The 20,105-nt window shown below is 38.2% G+C and overlaps 1 protein-coding gene across 1 annotated transcript in view; it reads left to right on the top strand.

Moving 5' to 3' along the window:
• Positions 1-12,065, top strand: part of Hs3st-a (Heparan sulfate 3-O sulfotransferase-A) — a 181,692-nt gene extending 169,627 nt beyond the window's left edge. The window contains exons 4-5 of the mRNA XM_076376635.1: positions 7,041-7,542; positions 11,449-12,065. Of these exons, the coding sequence (XP_076232750.1) occupies positions 7,041-7,542; positions 11,449-12,045 (1,099 nt within the window). The 3' untranslated portion in view covers positions 12,046-12,065. The remainder of the gene's footprint in view (positions 1-7,040; positions 7,543-11,448) is intronic.
• Positions 12,066-20,105: the final 8,040 nt, after the last annotated feature.

Here is a 20,105-nt window from a genome sequence, read left to right as displayed (position 1 = left end):
ATCATAGACCATGAGCTTTTTCTGTATCACAAAGATGCTCACGTTTCTGTTACAAAATATTTTAAACTGCCATTATTCAGAAACATACAATAGGTTAAATGTTTTGTAAGAAATAGCATCAGGTATAATTAATAGAGCAATACATATTACTAGAGATGGATCTCTGTAAATATCTCTTTATAGATAAATATAATATTTTTAAATTATTTGATTAAGAAATATTGTACATGATTGATGTTTAGATTTTTTAGGACTTTTAGAAGAATAATAAAGATTGTTAATGATATTTTCTGACGAGATAACATTTGTTTCGTTAATCAATTTTTCAACATATTGAAGTTTATTATTTCAGCATTACATTGATGCATTGCATGTCAAACATTTTTTTTTTTTCAATTATCAGGAAATATTCTTTTATTAATACGTAACAATACGTCAAGAAGAGAAAAGTATTTTATTTCCATAAAATTACAGTTTGGAAAAAAAACGTCGATTGAACACGCGCGTTCTGAGCAAAAGGATTCCAATTTTAATGGTTCCTGTTACCATAGAATCGAATAAAAATGTCGGAATAAAATACAGTGAGAGATGTTGAAACATTATTTCAATTAAACAAAAAGTTTTTAAAGATGTTTGGAAACCAGGCAACTTAATTTACAGTACGAGAAATTCATTTGAATGATTTATGTGGTTTATTACAACAATATTTAAACACACAAACCTTTTAGGTATAAAATGTACAACATACAATAGCGACTCTATTATAAGTGTTTTAATATATGACCAATATTGTAGTAATTACTATAGCAAATTAAGAAATTTCAGATACCTACTAATGGTAATAATAATTATAATCTATTTAAAAATTGTTTCGTTTAATATTCAATGTTACAAAAATTACTTTTCAATACATAAAAAGATAAACATAATAAAATTATTAATTTCTGAGATTAAATCACAAAATTTCAAAAATCGAGTCAGAGTTGATATTAAGGAAAAATAATTTGGCATTTTTTAGGTCGTTGGATTTCCTTTAATTGATCCTTTTAAGAATCTAAGCTTTAATCTACTTAGCATTTTATTTTCTAAAATCATCCTGCTAATTGTTAAGGTTATTCTTACTGCGTAAACAAGAAAATCGTACATTTGACCGCGAAAGATGTTTCATTCTCGTAAATAAGCATTTCAACGCATTTCAAAGGCATGCTGTACAAAGATGGATAAGAAGTACAGAAGAGTTATGGCACAGAGTAATTAATGAAATACAGCAGTCCTTATGAATGATATTCTAACGCGTGTACAGATAGTTCTTTACATTGCTCGCCCTGGTAATTACACGGGAAAATGATTAATTAATCTTACTTAACGAGCACTTCCATCGCGCAGCTGATGTCAGCATTTCCAACGCGATTACTCTTATCTGGTGTAAACCTTTTTCTCTATCGCTAAACGAAGGGATTTTGCGAGTGTATGCGGGCTTCTACTCGTTTGATTTATTGTTTCCAACGGTATCGATAAAACCTCGCCGTATTCGAGATACGATTTGTGTAAGGGCGTCGCTATTAATTCTGTCGCTTCATTAATCGTCGAGAAGGATTTCTTCCCTCTTGTAACTGATCCTTACAGCTACTCCTTTTTGTACCACGATGCATCATTCAAATCTAAGCGACTTAATTTCTTATATTTCTTATATTTCTCTTTCTTGGTAATCGCTTTGCAAAATTCTTGGGGATTCATTCCTGAGTTTGTGTGACGTTTCAGCAGGTAGAATGGTCTTGGGAGTCTACCCTTAATGCAATCTCTTGATCTTGGAGTATTCATCGAGGAAAGTCCTAATTATGACTGAGGTCATAAAGGGGTTTAATTCACCGTAAATTTTATTACATGCTCTTAGATGATGCTGGATGTAATGGTAACCCAGTATAACTAGGAAAATGTAATTAACGCATTCAGGGTTGAAGATTACTGATATAACATACATGAAAGTTGTAACATGGAATCGTTAATGAAATGATGACGTAGAGTCGTGAGTGAGGCAACTTTGAGAGCTGGTTTTATGCTTTCAGTGAACTTGGTGACAGCTGAGATAAATACTTACTGAATATTTTTATTTTTGGAGAACTACTTATAACAATTCTATGGAAAGAAATGATTATTTAGGGATGATTTAGAGATATTTCCTTGTAAGTTCGTGAAAAAATTTCTATAGATGCTTCTATAGATACTTATGAATTATTAGCACAATACGTTATGTCCAAGTGCTCTATTATACTCTAAATTAATTTTCTGTAATTATATGAAGTCACTGTGTGTGAAATGCTATTTCCTTGATAGCCTGCTGATATTCTGGTTTTTCCCAGGTAGTATGTATTACCAAAAAGAAAGTCCACCTTCAAATTGTATTAGTAAATTCATAAATTTAGGAGACGTCGCAAATACCAAATTCTGACTTATTATTAATATCTTTTCAAAAATACAATTCTACAAAAAAAAGGAAGGTTACAATCCCACCTCTTCATCTGCATTCAAGGATTTTAAAAAACAGAACCCAAACAAAACTTCGGTTCACCCTTCATGTACTACATAATAATACAATTTCCATTTTATTTCCCACACTTCACATATTTTTGCATACAATAAGCACTGTATAACTCCTTCAATTTACAATTACAATTCCCCTAAATGAATCAAAATCTGGTTCAGACATCGTTTCCCAAAACATATATTCAGGCTGCAGCTGTCCAAAAGTTCCTTTCCCCCTCCCTAAGACCACAAGTTATCCAAAGCTTCTTAGTCCTCCAACCGAATATCACAAGCTCAAACGACTTCCTCTGATACACATCACTGGCATTACCCTCAGAATGCAGGTTGAAATCCCATCCCCAGGCCATCCCAGCTTCCAGCTCCCTTCCGCGCGCAATTAGCTCCAGAGGTCCTGGAATCCCGCGATAAATCACGAGCGTGCAACGCTAATTCACCATTCCTCGGCCGAATCCATCAGCGTTGCCGCAGGAGCACGCAACACGCCTCTTTCCCCCGACGACGTAATGAATTCGCAGTTACGCAACTCTGGAACAACGCTCAGGGAGACGCGTTCGCTCGGCGTTACTTATTCTATCACGTTTCAATTATACTCTGGTAAATACTTAACCGTCTGCGCGGGAAATCCGCGCGGTGGAGTCGCGTTTTCCGACGGAATACTTAACCGAAACTACGCCAGGGACTCTCTGAGCGAGGGCAGACTCGACGACGCTCGTTCAGATCGCGGCGCGTAAGGACACGCGTACGTTCTCGTGTAACCTGCCGCCTTATCAGTATGCGAGCAGCGATCGTTCGGTACGCCGGTCTTAATCATTCCCACGGCGCGGAAAGAATAAATTATGGGCGACGCGTGCTACCTATAATGTCGACGTTGCGTGCCGCCGAATTAGGAGAGGCAGGCTGTAATCTGGTGATGCTCGTTGTCTGCGACAGTTTGGGATTGGCAGGGTGATGATTAGAGATGGGATGAAATGTGGAAGGTGGATGTTCCGTTGCTTGAATACTAACGCTAATTTTATTTCATTCTGAGATTAGATTCTAATGTAGCTGGCTAATAGGAAAGAAGGAATGGGATCAGGGTTGCCGCGTGGATTCCTTCCTGGGGTGTACAGGAAGAAATTAGGAGGTGAGGTAGAATAGAAGGGGATCCTTGTTGGGATAAGTCTGGGACAGATCTTAGCATGATTTTAGTAACAAAATAGAATAGGACACCCCTTATTTCTTCCCTCAAATTTCTTCTTTTTCTTCTTTATTTGTTTCTTTTTTTGTACTCAAGGAGGGAATTCGTACAGCAACCCTGATTAGAATCACAAAATAGTATATTGAAATACTGGGATATTTAAGCGTCAGGACATGCATTTTTAACTTGTTGGTAATTGATTATCAATGACAGCAATTTTTGCACCTACCAGTAACTATTATCAATTAGGGGAATTTTTCTTCATTAGCGGTAATTATTAATTAATGACAGAAGTTTTTTTCAAAGAACTTGCAATCTGTGAGAGGCTATTTCAATTTTCACCACTTTCGTTACTAAGTAAATGGAGACTGGTGTTCTGTGACTACATAGTCTCACCAAGCCATAAAGGACACCTGTGTCCACTGATGTATTTCATGTACTGGAGATAAGAGGTTGTACTAGTAAATAGTTTAAATATATTAAATATCCCTTTTGGCCAGAAAGGCTAGAAGCCAGGATTGGTTTTCAACCTGGAGCATGAATTTTTGAAAGAAATATTTTCCTTCAAGAAAATATGCAATCCCTACTAAGTTACTGACTTTTTCAAGAACGATATTATTCCATGACCAAGCTAGCGTCGGGCTGGAATCCAAAGGGTGGATTGTGCATGGTCCATTCCCATTAAATCCAACTCAGAATAAAATTCCTTGCCACTAGGAAGTCAACTGAAAACCTTCGAACCCACCCACGTGATTTCTTTAATCTCTGAATATATAAATAAAATGAAACTCCAGGCATCCAAAAAATACTATTCAATAAATGATGTTCCATAAAGGTTTTTGTATTGAAATTCAAACTCAAATTCAAACGTAAATAATTTTATTAAGCACTCTGTATAACTCAATAGATATTGTCTCGGAAATGTCAGTGTTTGCAATGACATAATAAACACATAACGTACACCAAATATTCAAATCGTTCAATTTTTGTTATATCAGGTTGTGATTTTAGTATTACGAAAATTAAGGATGAACACTAATTCACTCCCTTTAATTGGTCACTTGTCATTGGCAACTCCCGAGGAGAAAGAAGGGGAGAAGAACTAAATGCTTAATAAGCATCTAATTGCTTTGAAAAAGTGGTAGCTCCTTATGCCTCTTTACGTCTCCCTACTATACTCACTGACCAAACACAGCATAAACCCAAACACATGGTCTTAACAAAGTGTAAATAATAGGTGTGTAGGAAGTTTCAAGGTATGAGAACCACGGATAAGGTAGGACATTAATCGGGGCGGGTCGGGTCGTGACACAAAAGTTTGTAACACTCGGGTACCTGAAGTTAAAATTGGGTCAGGTAGAGTTCCCGAAAGTTTGTCAATTTCGGGTATCAAACCCTACAACCGGGTCAAGCACTGATTATAGTCTAGAAACTTTGTAACGACTTGAATTTGATTCAATTGCTTCTTCATGATGTTTCAATCGGGTCTTCCACTTAACCTTTCAGATTTGAAAGTGTACTACACAAGTATTCAAACTTACAGGCAACATTCGTAATGTTACAGGCAATTTGTAATGTTGAACATTACAAATTTTCGGGTCCCAACCCGATCCTAAGAAAAATTCCCTCTCACAAACCCAAAATCTTGGATACCCAGTTCCTCATAGTCTGAGCGCATGAATGACAAGGATAGGGACAACTGACACAACACACATCACAAGTGCAACATGTCTACATTTGCTGACTTGTCTCGTTGAATATATTATAATAAATAATAATCTCCTCGTATGTTCCAACAGAATATCTTGGTTATTCTTGCAAGCTTTACAGGAAGCATCAATTCAACACGGTGCACTGCCAGTTTACTAGCTCAGACATTTAGTCACAATATCTAGACCTCCCTAGTGCGAGACATAAGCCAGAGCTCGCGCTGAGAACCGCCATTGTCAGTCTTCCTCGTTGCTGGGATTCTTCCTATGGTCTCACCATTCCATGTATTTTCCTTAAAGTAGAGCAGGGATTGCGTAACGCCTCCCCAAGAAAGATCAACTGAGAATGAGACCAATCATTAACAAACAAGCATTAGAAAAATATTTCTCTGCTCAAACAGGGATGATTTAAGTCAGGCTTCGGAATTAACTGCTCTTTTCGGCCGATTTTCGAAGACGACGCCTACTTTCTCCCTCGCACGTCACTTCTCTCTAGTGCCCTAGTGCTCGGAAGGCCTCAGGCGCGTGCCACAAAAATCGCGTGTGGCGCATTTAGGCGACGACACTTATATCAATAGATTTCCACATCACCCATGAGGTATTATTGTTGATGCGTATTTGTTTTGTCAGTGATATCCCCTGACGCGCGATTCTTGTGGCACGCGCCTGGGACCTTTCGAGCACTATGGCCGCTGTGGAGAGAAGTGACGTGCGAGGGAGAAAGGAGGCGTCGCCTTCGAAAATCGGCCGAAAAGAGCAGTTAATTCCGAAGCCTGATTTAAGTCGACAATCACTGCGTAGTCTCTGTCAGGACCTATCGAAAATGTCTGTTGACCACGCCTCATTGTAACACTGGAGTCCAATCTATACTTCGTTCACTGGGAGAACGCAGTTGTCGGTTGACGAGTTTTCGTACCCTTTGCGCAGTTCACGCCTACGCTCATTAGTTATTGGCTCTGTCACTCCCGAGCACATCCCTACCCATGAACCCCTTGTTGGGCCCTTGGAGGTCCTACCATTTCTAAAGAAAGTCACTTCTTCAAGTGTTAGCGCATAAATGGTGTGAAAGAAATTTTGAGCAAGCAAACGATATTCTTTTAGATTTTAGTTTTCTCCGAAAGTATTAATGCGGCTCTGTTAGCAAATAAAAATCTTCTTGAATATCGTCTCTGTCGACCGAAAACGTACTGGTACTAGTCAGAATTCTTACTGCGTTGCAATACCATAAACGACCCTAGATTTCCCGTGTCATAAACTACCTGGTCGCATCGAACATTTTGTAGGAAATCCAGGAAACAGTTCTACCGTTGCTGTTTCCTTATAATCAAATAAGCTGTGGATTCTTATACATTGATATCTCAATAAATATTGTTTCTTAATAGATAGAAACATTTGTTTCATTTGGACACTAGGTATACAGAGTAGAAAGAAGCAAGGCGTGTCCTTTTAGGCTCTTGAATCCTTCACCAATCTCAGTGGAAAAGTCAGTCGGGGCAATGGAAGCCATCTGCGTGAAACGACTGCGTTCTCTCAGTGAACGCAGTATAGTTAAGATTCTGTCAACAGCTCGATTCGTATCCAATGAAAACACTCTAAATCTCTGTCTCCAGGTGGATGTCTCGCTCTGCCATGAGGCCGGCCGAGGGCGACGCTTCGGACTGTATCCTGGTGGTTGGCATATCCAGACCGAAGATGGCCGCCGCGTTCCTCACGGTCGTCCTCCTCTCTCTCTTTCTCACCTTCCACATCCTCTACGACAGCGCCGTGTACAGCCTGCACGCGGCCTCGGCCGTCGAGGGTCGAACCGTCGAGCTCGTCTCGCAGGTTCGCGCCACGCCGCCGTTGCTCTTCTCCAGCAAGGTCCACTTCCCCCGCACCAGCCGGCATCTACCTCAGGCGATCATCATAGGCGTGAGGAAGTGCGGCACCAGGGCGCTCCTCGAAATGCTCTTCCTCCATCCGCAGATACAGAAGGCCGCTGGCGAGGTCCACTTCTTCGACCGCGATGATAATTATGGGAAGGGACTCGAGTGGTACCGACGGAAGATGCCCTACTCGTTCAGGGGGCAGATTACCATCGAGAAGAGCCCCAGCTACTTCGTCACGCCAGAGGTGAGTCGTTGGTTGAAAGAGTTGGCTGTGTTAGGTACAGAGGAGAAATTGAATTTGAGATCCGCGGCGGGGACGAGTTTAGTCGATGGACACCAGAGACGAGGGAAGTCAGAAGGCGAAGGGACGTTTAATTTGTAAGTAAAGTCGAGCTGTTCCTTCGGTCTGCTGTTTGCTCCTACACCCACCATCACTTGTTCAAGCCTAGCACCCTTTATTGCTACAGCCCCTCCTTGGTGTATGTAGGTTCGTGTACATGTATATGGCTTTTTCAGACATCTTTTGGGTAGATCTTTCGCGGCGTCTATCGAATAGACAATTGTCCCACTGTTGAGGATATAAGGAGGACCTGCTGCACCAAAAGGTGTTGAGCTTGAAGAAGTGGTGGTGGATATCGGAGGAAATGGTAGACTAAAGGAAAAGGAGAATCCATTCCCTGTTTCAGAATGGCTCAACTTTAATATGATTAATTTTGCATATTTGGAAGCTACTTGCCTTTCAGATTATAGAATTATATTAGAGTATATTCGCAGTGTGTGAAAAATAGTAGAAGATTGTTCCAATGAGTAGATACTGATCACAAGTTTTTTTGTGTGTTGAGATTAAAATGTAATTTGTTCTAAATTTTTATGCGGGGTCCCTTAGACTCTGTCTTATCATTTAAGGGTTAAAATAGTAACACTTTTATTCCTTTTTCCGAGATTAAAATGTTAGTTAATTTTCTGTATATTTTATACATCTCTTAATGGAGCTTACGAATTCCTTCTTGAAAGAAACTGTTCGACTTCGTGCGTAGCAAATTTTGTACTGCTTTAATGGCCTCTGCATTCGACATTCAGTTCCTGACTTCAAACTCTTCTTTAAATGGATTAAAGACGTAACAGTTACTTGGAACCAGGCTACCGTGTTATTGCTAGACTCTAAAAATAATCTCTGTAGCTTTCACCTTTTTTGAATATCGAAAATAAATCACTGCTCACATTTTATCGTAACACAAACCAGTAGCGCAATATTCATAAATTAACATAATGTATTATTAGATACATTAATAGACTTTATAAGTTATAGATAATACCAAAGAAATCAGTGTTGTTGTTAATCTCTTAATTAGCAAAACGAAAATATCTATCTATTTTCTAACTCTTCTTCCTATACAGAGTGTTTGGCAGCAGCTATCAGAAAATTCAAAGAATGATTTACATACCAATATAAGTTAAAAAATAAACTTGATGAAACTGGGTTTGAGGCTCCATATTCGAGACATTAGTTATTAATAACACCCAAAATGCATGTGAAATGTGTTTGTCTTTGAAAACATATTCTATTAAATAGATAAATTTATACTATATAAATCGTATCATCGTACACATATAAGACTGTACGAACACACATGTACTGCCTTAAATACTATTACTAGAAAGCAATGAATTTTATGTACATTGATTTTTTTTGAAAAAATTATTAAGGATAACAATTAAGTCTCGCATCAAATTATGGTAAACAGTGTGCAGCAGGGTTACAAGGCGCGTGAAATGTGTCTGACGCGACAACTTACTATTCTACTGCCAGCGCGCGTTAGTCAGGCACAGCGGTGACAGTAGAATAAGTCCCCGTGTCAGACGTATTTCAAACGCAGTTTAGTATCTTTTCAACAAGTCATAACTGGGAAAGGAAGCCTGAAACACAATTTCATTATTCTTGAATTCTTAAATCATTGCACCTATAATTTATTTGACTGCATACAGAATTTTTTTGTCGTATTTTAATTTACTTTATTCTTCAAATAATTTTAATTATCCAGCATATCTATATATAAAAATAATAAAAAAATGGTTTTTATTAAAGTACTAAGGTCTTTATTTTAGAATTTTTTATATCTACTCTTTGTTACTAACTACGGTAGAATTTGTATATTTTCAATATTGAGAAAGCTAAAATTAAATTATAGAACCAACCGCTGATGAATCTGAATTTTTCGTCGAATGAATTAACGTAGAAGACTAACATTGTGAAAATACTAACGAAATAAATAGAATTAACCTAGAAAGATAAAATTTCAAACAGTGTAGTACATTTAAATTTGTATCAAAGTAGGCTTCTGTTATGTATTAAGTTTAAAATTTAAGTACCTTTAACAAAATGCATAAAAAGTAGTTCTTAGTCCATATACTTCAAAAACATTTGTTTAATATAAAAAACATTATCGTTGGAAGTCAGTGGTTAAAATTTTATATGTATATATTATTTAATATTCAAACTAATATTTCTGCTTGTACAATCCGTTACATGGCACACTTCTATATTATGAATACGTAGCAAAAATTTTAAACTTTCTTTTTTATTTTGTAGAGATGTGCATTTAAAATGGACAGAGAATGTCTAAAAAAAGTTTTTTATTACTAGGAATCATTTCAGTTGTTAATATATTTCAAATATATTTATTTTTGTACGAAAATGAAGGGTAACGAAACTGAGTTTGAGGCTTTCTCAAAAAATTAATAGATAATTGTTTAAAAAGCACCGAAGATTCGACAAAAATATGTCTGACTTGGGACTTATTCTACTTACGACATACATTAGCTAATTCAAATATAACGATGTCAGTAGAATGAGTCAATAGAATAAGTTGAATCAGAAACATTTTACACTTTACATTTCTAAATGAATTTTTAACAATTAATAATTAAGAAAAATAAAGTCAGTCTAAATTTTCATCTTAATTTATCATGTAGAATCGCCTCTGAAAATTTCATCAACATCTATCATCGAACACTTTGTATATTCAGAGACCTCTACATTTACACAACAGTCAAACCATTTTCCTCTAACTAATTTCGTTCTCAAGAAGATTAAAAACATTTCAAGGAGACAGACTTAAATCCAGGACATTTTCCTTATCCATTTACATGAATTATACAACGTTTACTCATTCACGCACCACCACGAGTTTGATACGCATCTCCATGTTCGCACTGACGCATTTTCCAGACCGTAGAATTCACCGAGTGGATATTCCACTTCGTTTATTCCACTAATTTCCAATGCAAATTCTCGTTCTCAGCAGCCGCGACACAGAATGTCCGAAGACTCTTTGCGTCGCGTTCAGAAAAGCAACAAACCTCCGCGAGCGGGAGACGCTCTCATATCAAACGTAGTAAAAAATTCATCATCTTGAGTCAAATCATGGTTGAATCCAGAAAACTGTCCTCATAACCAAAAAATCTTGTACTTATTATTAGTTCAACATTTGAGCTATAAATTAATATTAATTTTTTTAACCACCCTCTAGCTAAGAAATTTACAGACTAACTTAAGACGAAGAAAACAAATTTTGAAAAAGGGTACAATTTCGATTGCTTCTAAAGAACATGTGGCAAATTTTTACTTTATTAAATTATGTAACTTATTATAAGTATCCATATGAATTGTCTTCGCAGTAATACTATTTTCGTCCTTTGAGAGAAAATAGACTACAGAATTTTAACCGATCATTTCTGTTGACTAAAACTTCTCATCAGGGGCGACATCATCCCTTAGGTGTCCCAGCATTAAATTCTCGGTTCCACCTGATAAAAAGGAAGTTTGGGACAAGAAAGAAATAGAGATAGCAAAAAAGAAAGGGGGAAGGTATTCACAAAAGAGTTCCGATATTTAGACAGTAACCATAAGCAAAAAAAGGTTCAGAAACCCTAGACTAGCGACACTTCTCAAGAGCTATCCCCTCAAGTAGTACAAACAGCCACGAACACATAACGAATAGAATCTCGCGAACATATGTACATCAAGACTTCATTCTACATGGTTTCATTAATAAAATAGTTTCTGTCGCGTGTGGCACGCGATTGCTCTGCAGTGCTTCACCGTTCACTGAGACAGAAAAGTGACTAAATTAAACCGTGTGTGTTGCAGGTACCTGAGAGGATACGCGCGATGAACGCGAGCGTGAAACTGCTGCTGATAGTGCGGGAGCCCGTAACCAGAGCGATATCGGATTACACTCAGCTGCGAACGCACGCGGCAACAGCGTCGACGATCACGAATGGAACGCCCCGCAGCGTGCAGCAGCTGCAGCAGCAGCAGGCGAGTCGGAGCTTCGAGGAGCTTGTGATACGGCCTGATGGTAGCATTAACGAGTCGTATAGGCCAGTCGCAATCTCCCTCTACCACACGTACATGCACAGGTGGCTGGAGGTGTTCTCTAGAGAGCAAATCCTCATAGTGAACGGCGACCAACTGATCGAGGACCCTGTGCCCCAGCTGCGCAGGATCGAGAGCTTCCTCGGGCTGGAGCCGCGGATTGGCAGGCACAACTTCTACTTCAACCACACGAAGGGCTTCTACTGTCTGCGCAACGAAACCTCGGAGAAGTGTCTGAAGGAGAGCAAAGGTAGACGCCACCCACGCGTGAGCCCCGTGGTCGTTACCAAGCTGAGAAGGTTCTTCAACGAGCACAACCAACGATTCTACGAGCTCGTGGGAGAGGATCTCGGCTGGCCCGAGGAATAACCGTGGCAGGGAAGTGGTTCGATTGCCGTTTCCCCAAGATGAGAGGCTTGCGTGCACTCACGACGGATCGAAGCCAGCCAACGTCCCCCGGGAGAATCTGTTCCCTTTGATGCGATATTCATCGCTGCGCTAGGCGAATTTTCTCGGCTTGTTTTGATTTGTTCCGCGAAGAGCGGAGATTCCCTCGGCGCGGAGATTCGACTGGGAATTAGGGAAACAAACCCTGGGCGGTTGGAGGACGGGTGGAGGATCGGTGGAACTGCTTTCGACCGAGCTGTCGTTTCGCCGCGACTCGGCTGGTCCGAGAGAGAGGGAGGAGTTCTTAATAAAGTCAACACGAAGTCGGTTCCTCTGCTTGACGCAATTAAAGAAAGGCTGTAATTGCTACGGAGCGCCTCGAAAATCACGATCTACGGGGATTACGCGCGGAGCTTGGTCGAAATTAGCAGAAACATCGCCCAGGGAATTTACAGGGAATCAGGGAACATTGTTGCTTCGAGGAACGACAACGAACTTGTTAATGAAGCGGGCAAACTGCGCCGAGGGCTGTCTCCGTGATTCACAGTCGAACATTCAACGTGAAGACTCGACGGGACTGATTCGGTTCAAGAGGATCATTAGCGGTTTTTTATTCAAGACTTGGCGTTCCTGCAACTGTGCCGCCTGGAAGCGCATCGTTGCTGGCGTGCTCGTCGTTTCAACGAATGCTGAGGATTCTACGGGGACAGAATTCCATCTAACTGGCACAATTCGTGGAGAGGTCAACGCTGATCAGGATGAGTACCTTTTATATTTTACTGATTAGCTTTAAGATCGAAACAGGGTAACAGCTCGATGGTGACGTAAACTGCTAACCGACAATGTGCTCGAGGGGAGATTAATACCGAAAAAGTAATTTTATAATCACGTAGCTTTCCTTTTTAACACGAATCCTAATTTCAGTAGCTTTGTATTCCTGTTGCATACATCTTCTCCAAAGGTGCTTCCTACTGCGCGAAGTTCCAATGCTCGATTAGTGCTTCGTTAGCGACACACAAGGAAACTGAGGGAGTCCTTTGGTGGAGCGAGAGAAGGCAGAAGAATAGAGAAGCGTGAAATGCTTCCTTAAGAGTGCAACATTCCTGCGGGCTCTCTAGGAAGAGCGCTCGAACTCGAGTGGACGTTGAAGGGGTTGTGGCAACGAGTCAAGCCATTAAATCGAGTGCATGCAATTTAATGGATATACGCTCCACCCAGGACCCTTCATTATTATCGGGGATCCTGAGTTCCCTCTTCCATTCGCGTTTCAGTCGCTCGTCCTTGCGTGTTAATTGCTCCGAACCAGCGTTTTGGTAGACCATTGAGAGGAGATTTCTAACTGCAATCGATGCGCTGTTGCGAAGATGAATCCATATTTTAGACTCAGCGATTCAATTGTAGCTGAGGTGATATTAATGACGATCGCTGCTGAATTGATCCTTAGCTATAGGCCACTCGTCTTAGAGATAAGACACGTATGAAAACAACGACTTCGAGATTGGCTTCTGTGGTTAAAGGTTAATTATAGCAGGAGTCTAGAAAATTGGTCTCTTCGCTGGTTTTATTGTTTTGATAAGCTATTCTGTTATTAGGTGTGAAATGTTTCAGAAACGTTTCCTACAATTAGCATGTTATTTTAGAAGTTAAATTCTAAAGGAGAAAATTTTGCTTGAAGCATAGAAGTTAAACATACTATTCGACATGTCTTAGTAGAAATGAAGCCAAAATCGTGCATTGGAGCAACGTTAAAAGGAACTAATCTCAGGGAAAAAATCACTTCAGAATTAGTTTAGATGTACTATAGAAATTATGATATTTACGTATAATCAGTGAGAGAGATACAGTAAAATTAAGAACTTAATCTTGCAAGAAGATAAAATTTCATTTTTTCTAATGTAGTACTCATTCGAGTTTATAGAGAATACAGGCCTAAAGATTCAATGAAACACTCTAAACATCGCAAATATTACTCAAATTTCATTCTAGTAAAATTTGTGTTTAATCATCCGTCAACTGATCATTGACCAATTCTATAAAACTCACAGACTGATCTTCAATCGCCTATAATCTAAACACACTCGAAATGTAGAATAATTGTCTACTAGACACAATACAAACATACATATACATACAATCAGTATGTATATTTTAGCTAACTTCTGATAAAGCTAACATCAGCGTTAACAAAATACTAAAGTAAAGTTCATGAAAGCTTTCAACTTCAACTTCTAGTTTCATTTATTTATACCTCCACTGAATTACTGAATCTATCACATTACTGTATCTCTTTCACAAAGTACACGAACAACGCAGTTCTAAACAAAAGTTTCCAGTAATATGCAAGAATTAATCACTTAACAACAAACACCAGTACAAATATGTCTCAGAAAAAGTAAGTCATCTCATAAATAATATCATTCCTTACTTTCCACTTTACTTCAAAATAATAGAAACCTGTTTAAAACACACTCTCAAATCGCTCCAAAATCAGAAAACAGTTTCAAAAAGTAATAATCAGAAACTCATTAATCAATTCCAACAATCCTCAATCTTTTTCTCAAATACAGTATTCACAATATTTCTTGTTTCTCATACACAACTCAAAGATACTCCCTCAAACAAATTATTCACGAGATGACTTACTACTTACCATCAAGTGTACCTCAAACCAAATTCCCAACCCAGCTGCCTTCCATTCAGTTCCCCAAATCGTCAAGAATCATTCCCCCATTCGGTCTCCTCACGGAACCACCATACGTAGAACTGCTCGAACCTCCCCGAGAAGGGTAGCCATAAGATGATCGACGGAAAGGGAGAAAATTAGCAGGGGGTGGGAGCAGAGTTGATGGAACGTTCGTCGGAGGGAGAATCGTATTAGGAACGGCGAGAATAGGAAAGAAATACCGACGATCCTTGATATCAGTCACAGGCCACGTGGATCCCACAGGAGCGTCGTATCCCAGCCAGAGCGTGGCAGGGAAGATCCCTAGCTGGGTCGTTACTCAGACGTCGGCTGGGTCGGGCGTCTATCCGTCGATTCTCGTGGCGAACGAGTTCGAGCACATTGTACGTCGGGGTATTTAGGTCGATCGATCTCCAGTAAGAGAGCAGAATGATCCATCGATGCTGTTACCCGTTCCTCCACGTGGCTGCGCGCAAGACCGCGCGTCTTGCTCCACGGTGTGTACCTACGCTCGCGCAGAGGGGACTGGCACACCTACGTACACGTACACAGAGACAGATACACGCACACACGAGGAGGACGGACACGCGAGAACAGATACAATTTCACACGAAGTAACAGTAACGCCGGCCAAAATAAAATAGAGACGTGGGTCCAGCGAAGAACGACTGTTCGCTGGAAGAGGGTCCGAGTTCTCGACGGCGGAACAGCCTCTCTCGCGGGTCCACGTCCCATGGATCACATTGGTCCGTGAGTTTACATATCATTATAAGTTAACTAGTTCATATTACAGAAGATTTAATATTTTTATAATCCACATTGGAAGTTGTTATATCGAGTCGTTAAGCTTATTGTGTACAGGAGGAGAGAGCCACCCGTGGGGAATGGTAGCTAGGGGTCGGGGGAGGGTTGAGGAAGTGGAGGTCGAGACGCTCTGTGATCTTGGGTTTCGTTGCTTCGTTCAACCAGTTCGTAATATTCGTTTCACGCGTACCTCTGGGGAGACAGTGTTTGCCTTTCCCAATGGATGTATGACTCACTGGAACGAATTAGGATGCTGGAGCCGTCGTTCGAGTACGGTGTATCGATTCCGCGAGCCTTTGACGGCGGAAAGCCTGAAACGAAGCGGAACTGCTGAAGCCGCAATTTTTAGGAGCATTACGTTTCGGTCGATCGGTGTTTGCTTCGCTGGGGATGGGGGCGGAGAGGATTTTCTCGATGTAAGCTCGTGATTCTTTGTCGATAGGAAAATCATGGGGGCTGTTTTTCTGAGACCAATTATTGTGAGTGTTTGTTTTTTGTTTTCGAAAATTGAAACGTAAAAGGGAAACATAAAAGAAGGGGGAACTATCAGTACGAACTGATAGAATCGATATAAATCGAGGATATTATATAAAATAATATTTGGAGGAGTTGAATTTGAGAGGTCTCTGATTCGACTCGGAAATTAAACATATCATACGAAGCCTTAGGATTAAAATTTAAGTAATTGTAAATAATACCTGCTATTTCGAATTGTTTGCATTTGAGAGAGTGGATAGAAGTATTTGTTCTATGAAAGTATTGGGGGGTGAATCTGTAACGCATACATATCAAAAAATGTGATACGAGGAACAGTTTTTTATAGAGTTATATATAATTGTGTGTCATCGAAGGGTTTAAAGCAATATTAACTTTATTATTGGGTAGGGCGTATTAATATATTGTGCATTGAGAATGAATTTTTCAATGTGCACTGATGTTTTTTTTAATAATATAATATACACAGAAAAGGATTTTTTATGTGTTAAGAAGAATCTGTTTTTAGCAGATGAATGTAAATTCGTTGAAAAATTATAATATAGTCATAAGTTGAGGTAATTTTGTAATTTTAAAGCTATTTGCGTCTAATTATTTGGAAAAGTGTACTTTCTACATAAACTATATCAGCGACAGCTTTACAACAATTTACAAACAATTCAAGTATTTTATATCTCTTATAGTTAAAGATAGATAACGCTGTAGATAGATAGCACCACTTTGCAATATAAAACGAAATTAATAAGTATCAATCATAAATTTTGTCAGATAAAATTAAAGAGCCAGTATTAGATAAAGACACTCATAAATGATACAGATATGTATAACAAAGGAGTTAGTCTCTCGAGAATGAGATAAAATCATTAACCACAACAAAAGTTATCACTTTATTTAGCGTCAAAATTGTCACCTTAACTAAAACAAAATTATCACTTCACCTAAAACGAAATTTATCACCTTAACAAAAGCCTTAGCAAAAATGATCTCTCTTTCTTTTTTTAATTTCAAATTTAAGTTGAAATATATGCACACCGAATTCATCAAAGCATCAAACGAAACAAAATTTGTCTAAATAATTTAATATTCATTGTTCATCTTTCAAGCCATGACAAGTTAAACAACAGACGAGAAAAGACCCAAAAATAGAACTCTCAATAAAGTTATCGAAACACAATACAGAGATTGTTCATCAAATTTTCAGAAAATATCGCATCTACCGATCCATCACTTCATCCAAGGAAGTAGATCAATATCCCAAAAGCTATTAATTCGAGGAGACATGGAACGTGCAACGATTCTGCATAACATTTCAGTCGAACGTCCTGAAAGAATCTATCGACCCATGTTTCCTCTCTGCCTTAACGCGAATCTACAGATAACTCGTGGATATTTCCATTCGAGTCGTCGTAATGGACCTTATATCGCAGATCCTTCGATGGTACGCCTATTCCGATATCCAAGGGGCGAGATTGAAGGAAGAATGGGACGAAGGGGTTGATATCGACTAAAGAGAGGAGAAAAAGAGAGAAATAGGGACACGGAGCCCGTATATCACAGGGAGATAAAACTTCGAGATAGAATTGACCATTTGTTTCTGAAGGGAAACAAGAGAGGAAAGATCTTGATGTGAAAATTCCATCAATTGGTCGACAAAATGAGAACCTGATGCTTCGAGGAATGGGTCTGAGGTGCGTGTAATAGGGAAAAGAAAGATCGTCGTGAATTTCCTCAGAAGGTCCTTCATATTCAGTGTATCGAAAAAGGAACGTTGTTCTTAGAAATAATTCTGAACCTGAGTCAGCCAAACTGACCCAAATTCTTTTTTAGTATTTTTTCGAAGAATAGAAAAGCAAATATTACATATCATTGAGATAATATTTGAAGTAACTTATATTGGTAAATCTCTATTTATGATGTAGTAAAAATAGATCTCTATTATTACGATAAAATAAAAAAAAAAGAAATAAAATTTATGTATGGTGTATAAAATTTACTTTTAAAAAAATGGACTTGGGTTAGTCTGACTCTTATTGTCATATGCAGAATTGTAGATAATCGTACAGCTGACATGGTAACAAAATTTCGTTGCTACATTTATTATAAACTCGTAATTAGTTATGAATAAACTATGGATTTTTATGCAATTTCATATTTTTATAAACACAGTTAAAAAAGTGGAGATCTAAATAAAAGGTTATTTCGTAGTTTAAATAGTATCGTTTGCACTTGATCAATTCATATACTCATTTTGTTTAATCAGAGGAAGAGTAGAAAGAAGAGTAAAAGAATAATTCTAAAAGCTAGTAGGATTAACAACAGACTTACAACGAGAAAATAGGATATTTTGAGTATCTACAGTATTAATTTTAAGCTCTTATACAATGATATAAAATACTTGCACCACTGGCCCAAAGTTCTAGATATAAATTTTACACATTGTAGATTTCTAAATAACTACTTGCTCATCTTATTAAGCAAGACACTAGTAAAATACTAACGTTAGTAGTGTTATACAATCTTATTCGTTTGTTTTTCGTAAAGTGGGGAATAACACTAAAACCTAGCTGTGAATCTCCAGAGTTATAACATGTAACATATACAGCAAATGTTTATCCTCAAATCTTTTACCCTTAGAAGGATGGTTATGTGTTTCAACAAACAACCACTATCTTTTTCGAACAAAGGGCCAACTGCTGCATGCAACAACTGATCGATTGCTATTGTATAGGGATTTTGGTTTTAAGTAATCCATACACGATAACATGTAGCTTAAAATGTAAGCGTTATCAAATGCAATACTGAAGAATATACAGTCAAAAATTATGAAGATACATCATCAAGATAATAAACAGTATTATCTATCAGAAATCATCCACGAAATTAACACAAAAAATCCACTTGGTATTCTAATTTATTGTACCTCGCTACATAAAAACTGTACTTTCCTAGCTTAATTTCAAATTCAATTTTAATTCAATTCTTCCTGCACCGATCGACCTGCTGTAGCAGTTCAAAATAATTAAAAACCTCAGGCAACTTCAACAGTTGATTTAATCGACGAAGGGGAACGCATTAACCTGAAAAATGTTTCCTGTAGAATATAAATTCACAGAGAGGTTGCGCTGTAATAATGTTATAAACATTCCATTACAAGAAACTCTGACGTTAATTTGCGCTAATGAAAGTACGTTGGATCGGCTCGAATACCAGCGTCGTAATAAAAAGCAAATTGATCTACCTGCGAGTGAATATCAGACGGTGTTTTTCCGAGGTGGCAGTGCCAACGAGCTCGAGCGTGTTGCGCGGTCGTTTTGTGACACTCGATATCGAAAAGAGCAGTTTTCCTTTCGAGAACGCGAGGAGCAGTGGCTCGGAATCCGATCAACCGCGAATAAACTCGTCACAGCGAACTTTGACAACGTTCGAAGGGAATTTTTACCATGTCTCGTGAAAATTTTTAACGAATTGAAGTGTTACATGTGCAGGCATATATGTCTAGAGAGATTGAGACAGAAATTGCGTACGTTTTACGTGAGGTCAAAATTTAGCTACAGACGAATGCATATTTTTACATTTATTAATGTTCTGCTTTAAGAATTAACATACGTTGTGGAAAATAATTGTTTTTTATTAGATTCTTTACAAATTGATTCTACTATTCGTGAATGTAGCTAGACTAATATATTCTAATTTAAAATAGTGTGAAACTAATACATAACATACCCAAAAAATTTTCTGAACATAACAGGAACATTTAGTAATATTCTAGAATGAAAAAATATAGAGAGAAACTTTTTCTTGTTACTTACAAGTAGAATAACTCAGGTTCATTCGTAGGTAGTCTGAAAATTCATTATAAAAGTTACTGTAGTGTATTTGTTTTTCATCTGCCCTCATTACCAAATTTTATTTACTTTTAATTCTAATTTCGTTGCCTTAATTTTAGTGTAAAGAGTAAAATGTTTAATTTTTGTACGTGTGGATTTAATAATTCTGCGTGAATAAATTTATTAGTCACTGCATAATTGAAACGCATCACTATATAAATACAGAGAAGTGC

The sequence above is a fragment of the Calliopsis andreniformis genome, chromosome 4 (assembly GCF_051401765.1).
Source record: "Calliopsis andreniformis isolate RMS-2024a chromosome 4, iyCalAndr_principal, whole genome shotgun sequence".
NCBI classification, from domain to species: Eukaryota; Metazoa; Arthropoda; class Insecta; order Hymenoptera; family Andrenidae; genus Calliopsis; species Calliopsis andreniformis.
The sequence above is the reverse complement of the archived record's forward strand: the minus strand, read 5'-3'. Positions and strand labels throughout refer to the sequence as shown.